This window comes from Neomonachus schauinslandi, chromosome 8 (genome assembly GCF_002201575.2).
Source record: "Neomonachus schauinslandi chromosome 8, ASM220157v2, whole genome shotgun sequence".
Classification (NCBI taxonomy): Eukaryota; Metazoa; Chordata; class Mammalia; order Carnivora; family Phocidae; genus Neomonachus; species Neomonachus schauinslandi.
Genome location: NC_058410.1, coordinates 132948680 through 132955995, shown reverse-complemented (window position 1 = coordinate 132955995; position 7316 = coordinate 132948680). Strand labels below are relative to the sequence as shown.

At 47.6% G+C, this 7316-nt stretch overlaps 1 protein-coding gene across 2 annotated transcripts in view; it reads right to left on the bottom strand.

The window, feature by feature from the left end:
* Nucleotides 1-7143, bottom strand: part of CD83 (CD83 molecule) — a 19482-nt gene extending 12339 nt beyond the window's left edge. For both annotated transcript variants that reach the window (XM_021697029.1, XM_021697030.1), the window contains exons 1-2: nt 7100-7143; nt 6893-7008 (exon numbers count right to left, since the gene is read on the bottom strand). In XM_021697029.1, the coding sequence (XP_021552704.1) occupies nt 6893-7008; nt 7100-7136 (153 nt within the window). In that variant the 5' untranslated portion in view covers nt 7137-7143. The remainder of the gene's footprint in view (nt 1-6892; nt 7009-7099) is intronic.
* Between the last annotated feature and the right edge of the window lie 173 nt (nt 7144-7316).

Here is a 7316-nt window from a genome sequence, read left to right as displayed (position 1 = left end):
GGAAAGGTGGGTGGGGGGACGGGGGAAATAGGTGAAGGGGATGAAAAGCACACTAATCACGATGAACACTGAGTAATGTATAGAACTGTTGAATTGTTATGTTGTACACCGGAAACTAATATGACACTGTATGATAGCTATACTGGAATTTAAATTTTTAAAATAAAATAAAAAATAATAAAGGGGCGCCTGGGTGGCTCAGTCGTTAAGCGTCTGCCTTCGGCTTGGATCATGATCCCGGGGTCCTGGGATCAAGCCCCGCATCGGGTTCCCTGCTCAGCAGGAAGCCTGCTTCTCCTTCTCCCACTCCCCCTGCTTGCATTCCCTCTCTCTCTGTGTCTCTCTCTGTCAAATAAATAAATAAAATCTTAAAAAAAATAATACAGAAATATATTTTCTCACAGTTCTGGAGGCCAAAAGCCCATAAGGGGCTGACAGGGCCATGCTCTCTCTCTGAAGGCTCTAGGGAAAAATCTGTTTCATGCCTCATTCCAGAAGCTTCTGGTGTTTGCCAGCCATCCTTGTCATTCCTTGGCTTGTAGACACATCCCTCCAGTCTCTGCCTCCAACTTCATATGGTGCTCTCCCTGTGTGTCTATGTCCGTATCTGTTTTCTTATAAGGACACTAGCCATTGGATTAGGACCAACCCTAACTCAGTATGATCTCACTTTAAACTGATGACTTCTGCAAAGACCCCATTTCCATATAAGGTCACATTTGCAGATACCAGGGATAATATTTCTGTGGGACATAATTCTACCCACAACACCAGGTATAATTGAAGTGTGAAATAATTTTAAAGTTTCTGCCCTTTCAACTATATAAACCAATATATTCCCTTTACTTTAAGCGAGTTTTGACTGGATTACAACGCTTCGCAACTGAAAGAGTCCTCACTGACAGGGACACCTCGAACCGCCCCATAAATTAATGTGGCATGGAGGGAGCTCTCTCCACATGGTACAGCCTGTAGACCAGCCCTACTTGTCCCCTGGGCTCACATGCTCCCCTCTCCCCAGGGAATGAGACATCCAGGCCTAATCTGATTTAGAACTTTTGTGCTCCAGAACTGACCCAGAGTGTCCGGTCCAAGGTGATTATGAATTGCTTATGGCAACTGGCATCCTGTTTTCTCCTGAGTTTTCCCCACCTGGACCTATAATCCTAACCAACTACCCCCTCTTCTGGAATCTATCATCTCTTAGAGATTTGGGACAATAACATGCAGTAGACCAATAGTTGGTGTTCCACAAAACACCAGGTGATAGAAATAAGCCTTGGGCTCCCTAGTCTGAACAAATACTACATGACCCACACAGGAATTTTAATCAGCTACACCTCAGTGCAAAACCAAAAATCCAAAGTCAGTTTATGGGTGTTCTTTAAATCTTAGGGAAGTACATGGGTCTAGCTCTGAGCTAGGGCTTTTGGTAGAAAATTTGGGATCATCACTGGAGTCACCAGGAAAAGCTTATGCAAACAATTTTAGATGAAGAAACCCTTTTTTAGGTAATACATTTCTTTTTAGCCCTGCTCTACGCTAGACCTTCCCTTACATCACTGAGACCTTCTCCTAACTTCCTCTTCTTTGTGTAGTGGTATAACCAAATACAGAACTAAGATAATGTTGTTTCTCACATGATCTAGGTTTCCCCTTTTATTCACGAAAAACAAGTGTTTGATTTCTTTCTGTTTAACCCCCAGCTGTCTTCTTCCTCCCTACACTCTTGCACCCTGCAAGACTGTAGCAACTTTGTTCTGACCTGTCACTGTCCCCAAAATCTCAGTGCTGGCCCGTTCTCAGCTGGCTGAGACTTCTAGAGCCCCTCTGAGGCAGCCACGTGCTGTGTTGCCCACTCGTTTGTAGAACCATGGGACACGACGGGTGGCCAAGAAAGAAGGGAAGGTGAATCTCAGAAATGTGCTGAGGTCTTGGCTGAGTTGACCTGATTGGATTTTGCTGTAGTGAAAGAATAAGGCCCCCCTCTGGGACTCATCTTCCAGGATGAATCACGTCGGTCTTTCACCACAAGAAATATGCTCTTCTTTACAAATATGTGTCATTAGGTCATCCTCTTTGCTTAAAAACTTTCAATGACTCCTTGCTGCCAAAAGGAGTTCAAGCCATTATAGTTGGGCATTCAAGGTTCCTCACAACCTGTTTCCAGCCTTCTCTGTAACATCTCCCCGCCCTCTCCTATATAATTCTCCCTTCCAGATCACTGGTCACCCCAGTGGTTCCCCAAAATGCTTGTGGATTCCTTTGTCACACCTTTGCTCAAGATGGTCCTCCGGCAAAATTCCCTGCTGATTTTAAGATGGCCAGCACGAGGCCCAGGACTTGGAATACATTTGGGACTTCAGAAATATTGACTAATGAAAGTGTAAGTACAAGAGACCTCTGAAAACCAACTTTATGTCCTTCATGGTTTGACCTAAGGCAAAGCCCATAAAAGTGATTCCACCAGGTCAAGTAGCATAGGACTTTCCTTTGATGCTAACACACACACACATTGTTTTCACATTTCAATGTTTCAGGGCTTCTCTGTTTAATATAGGAAATGTTTCCTTTCTCTCCTAAATATATGCTCTTAAATCTATCTTACAGCAGATAAAATTCTAGAATCAAGGAAGTCTAGTGAGCGGCACACACTGGCTCCTTCACGGGTCCATCAACGTTTGTGGCCGAACAGATCACATCTGCCCAGACCGTTCATCAACTCCAGTGCCTACTAATTAGGATTCTGCTTTCACAGGGCTTCTTGCTTTGTGATGCATCATCACACACGATAGTCAAGACAGAAAATACAACTACACTGAAGAGGAGATTCGCAATATACACGGAAGACAGCTTCATAACAAATCAAGAACAAGCAAGATCTGCGTGGTGACTATCCTTGAACTTTGGAAGTTGCTTCATGCAAGCCATTAACTGCCTCTCTGCCAGCCCTGTTGGGCCAGGGGATAGCCCATGATCTGCCACAGCTGGGGGCTTTTCTCACTATTCCAAAATCAAGACTGACCTCTGAAATCAATCTTACTTCCCCTTTCTCCCTTCCGTTGGAAATAATCTGAAAAGGGCATTTGTCTTGTGACGAGTCTCTGTCCTCACCCCCACAATATCATCCTAGGTTGACACTATATATCCTCTTTCGTTATGCATCAACATAGGCTTTTGGAACTCCTAGCATGCTACAAGATGGTAGTACATCTCTCTGATAAATAACCACTTATTATTATTAGTAGTGAACACCACTGTGCTCAAACACTCCATCCAGTATCATCCTCTCCCTCCAAACTAGTGCAGCTTCTTTAAAGAGACTGTGACCCCACTTACACTCAGCAGGTAGCACAGGAGTAGCCCTTTTTTTTTTTAAAGATTTTATTTATTTATTTGACAGAGAGAGACAGCGCGAGAGAGGGAACACAAGCAGGGGGAGTGGGAGAGGGAGAAACAGGCTTCACGCCGAGCAGGGAGCCCGATGCGGGGCTCGATCCCAGGACCCTGGGATCATGACCTGAGCCGAAGGCAGACACCCAACGACGGAGCCACCCAGGCGCCCAGGAGTAGCCCTTTAATGGATGTGCATACTCCTGGCAGACATGGGATGATGCTATGCCTTCTGATGCCAAGATGCTTGCAGCCAATGGGAGAAGAGTGCTGGACTAAAGTCTGCTTGCATAATTTCTCAAAATACCTCCCTAAACAACCACAATCAATTCACAACTTTAAATGCTAAATTTAGCTACTACTCTAATGGATATGTGAATGCACATTTCTATTTCTTCTCAACCACCCACCATGCCTTAACAGGTACGTGCAGGAAAAGATGAGAGGAGGACCCATTGATGGATCCCAGTTAGAATGACACTGGTCCATGGGAAATAAGAGTTGGGTTAACAGGAATTGGGCTATCTCTGCCCACCCTTGGCTCCTCCTATGACCCCCTGTGCATGTCTGTATTAAACGTCCCCCAACCCCCTCTCACTGTGCCTTTGAAACAGAAGATAAAATGGACACTGCTTCTTCCCCACCCGCCCTAATATTACAAACACTAATTGGATGCCCTCTGCTTTGGGTCTTTCCCTAAAAGGCACATGATAAGAAACACATGGTTTAATGGGTCCTTTGGTAATCACTAGTAATCACTGCCAATTGGACAGTGGCAGGATGCCCTATGGTGGGGGTGAACTGAGTGGTACATGGAAATTTAAATTGTGAGTCATTACAACCGTAATTGTGATATGCAGAAGACCTGTGAGAATGTGAATCAATCTGGTGGATGGTAAAAACAAAATAAAACAAAAAACAACAACAACAAGAACAACAAACCCACTCCAAGGGACTCTGCTTCCCTTGTCCAGCTCAGAGCCCACAGCTGTGCAGAGTCTGACAAACCACACTAGTGATGATGAGGGAGGTGACGGGAGCGAGACCAGCTGTGGTCATCAGGTTTAAAGTCCTCTTTCATAGCCACCTCTTCAGTCCCCGGAAACATTTTACAAGAAAGTGGTGTGGGGGAAAAACGACAAGCTGCTCAATCTTCTGTAAAACCCAAGTATTTCAGTATTTCACCACTGACCTGATTTCCAGAATATTCTATCCACTTTTGTTGTACAAACACAATCAGCACAAAAGTATAATTACTGGGCTGGGAAAGAATAAATATCTACAGAACATGCTGAGACCTGTTAAAAAGCACTTGAAGGAACAATGCATTTCGTTTTCAAGGGATCTGAATCGTTTATCGGCATCACAAGGCTCCCCTCTCCACCGGGACCTGATCACCACTTCCCTCTTTAAAAAAATAACGACAGCATGATTTTGCAGTGACCCTATTCCATGAACCAACAGAAAAAAAGAAAATGCCAAGAGACCGTTGTCTTTTTTTTTTTTTTTTAACAGGGTTTTGGGACACCTTCAGGGTAAATCACACAAGAACCATGCTCAATAAACAAGCATATACATTACAGAGTTACATCATCGGCTGACATCCAAGGAGAAGCCAAAGGTTAATTGCTATGGTTTACTGCATCATTCCAAATGACCTTGTGCAAGAAGATTTACCCTGACTACTGTTGGAACTTTACAGTCTGAAAACCCATCTACTTGTTTCATGAATACTTTTTAATTACTCCCCTGGGAATATTAATATTATTTTCTTTTTTAAATTTGTCTTGGGAAGGGATCATGGTTTCATGCCTGCCCCCCCTTCTTTAAGATAACTAAGTCCCTGCCTGGCCAGACCAAGGACACTTTTATTTTCTTTACCTTAAGTAGCTGAGGTAGAAAACAGAGACATCAAGATAGGCCTCTGAGCACTCAGTCTGTGGAATCAGACTACTTAGTTCAAATCCCTCCCCCATCATTCAGCCAGCCGTGTAACAGTGAGTGGGGATTCCTTCCCTCCCTGAGACTCAGTTTCCTCATCTGTAAAATGGGAACAGCGGTAGCAGGACTGATCTCTTAAGTCCATTGGAAGGACCGAAACAGATAACATAGGTAAATATTTACCTCAGAGGCTGGCATAGAGTGAGCACTCAAACGATCATGTTTTTACAGTATTTTTGTTTGGGTGCTATTGTTTTTACTACAAGAACCATTTTGGAATTGCGACGTTCCCTGATCCCACAGTGAATAAAGGGGAAATGAAGTGGGAATAATCACGAACCTACTTTGCTACACAAGACAATGCTCCAAGGCTGCAACAATGTAGCCAGTGCGCAGAACTCACCAAGTGCCAGCCTGGATTCACTGGGCACGTTCGCAATTAGCAGGGCAAACACTGGGTGCTGCGCAGAATACACAAAAGAAGCAATAGTGCAGCACGGTCCGGGAAACTGACAGTCTGGTCAGGAGAGGATACACACGGATACACACACACACACACACACGGATACACACACACGGATACACACACACGGATACACACACACACACACTGTCCCCTGCTGCCTTGCTAAATGGCCAGATGCAGCTGTAGGTTCTTAAAGCATCTTTTTTGGAGGGCAGAAGAAAAGCCTGCGCTCTGAGATTTCCTCTAAGGTCAGATGCTGCAGAGTAAGGCTAGGATATCACATGCACTTGGTTGAAACTAGAGGTGCTGTTGTGGGTAACCTCATGAAAGGAGGTGAGCAAAAGACCAGAGACCGCATGGCTTGGCAAAGCCGCCAGAACGGCGGTTTTAGCATCTGAAAAGGTTCCAGTTGAGAGGCATCCTTAAAAAAACGCCCCAGAGCAACTCACTTCTCTTACAGGGACGCCGCCCCCCCCCCCAAGATGCCCCCCATGCTGGGCCTCTCGGGACCGCCTGCCGGAACGCCAAGCAGCAGCGACCAGCGAGGGGCCAGCGGATGGCTGACAGACAACTCCCATCTGGGAAACAAGCCGAAATCATCTCGAACGATCTCTTAGTCCTTCCTCTCCAAGTGCCTATTCCTTCCCTCCCTGCCCCCAAATTCTGGGCATCACAGTCCCCAGACACCAGAAATCATAACTCTGGGGACAGGCCTCCTGTCCGATACCCAAATCTGCCCTAGCTGCTTTCTTCGTGGCCTCCTGGCCACAACCACAGGTGGCCTCCAGAATTCATCCAAATAAGAGGGTCTCTGCGCTTCCAAAGCGGCTTATTTGGATCGTTCATCTCAGGCCACCTTTAGGGGTAGGAAGAGGATTAGGTCCTTGGGGAACAAAATCTAATCTAATCTAATCGCCTGGTACCTAGATGGGGGAGGAGGGGCGAGGTGGGAGGACAAGGAAGGCGTGCGGGAAGATCGGCGACTTGGAGGCCGGCCGGGGCTACACAGGGTCGCCTGCCCAAGGGAGGTGGTCCCCCGCTGCCTCCAGCGGAGCCGGCCGAGCCTGAGCCCGCGTGCATCGCCGCGCTTACCTTGGCCCAGAAGACTCTGTAGGGGCCCTGAGGGTCCACGTGGACGGTGCACGGCAAGTCCACAGCCTCGGAACAAGCCACCTTCACCTCCCGCGTCGCGGGCGCCAGGCTGCAGACTGCAAGAGGGACAGAGAGAGCGGCATGAGCCAGCGAGAAGAGGAGGGGTATCGCCAGGAGTGGCGGCGGGGAAGCCGTCTGGGGCCCTACCGCAGCTCAGGAGCAGGAGCCGGAAGCCGCGCGACATGACTGGGGTCTGCCGGCCTGGGGCGCGCTCGGCGGCGCCGCGCTCTTATACCCGCGCGCACAGGGACTTCCCCGAGCGCCGCCCAGGGGAAATCCCCGGCGGGCGGCCGCAGCGTGGGGCGGCGAGCCCTCCCCCGCCGAGCGCGCCCCAGGCCGGCAGACCCCAGTCATGTCGCGCGGC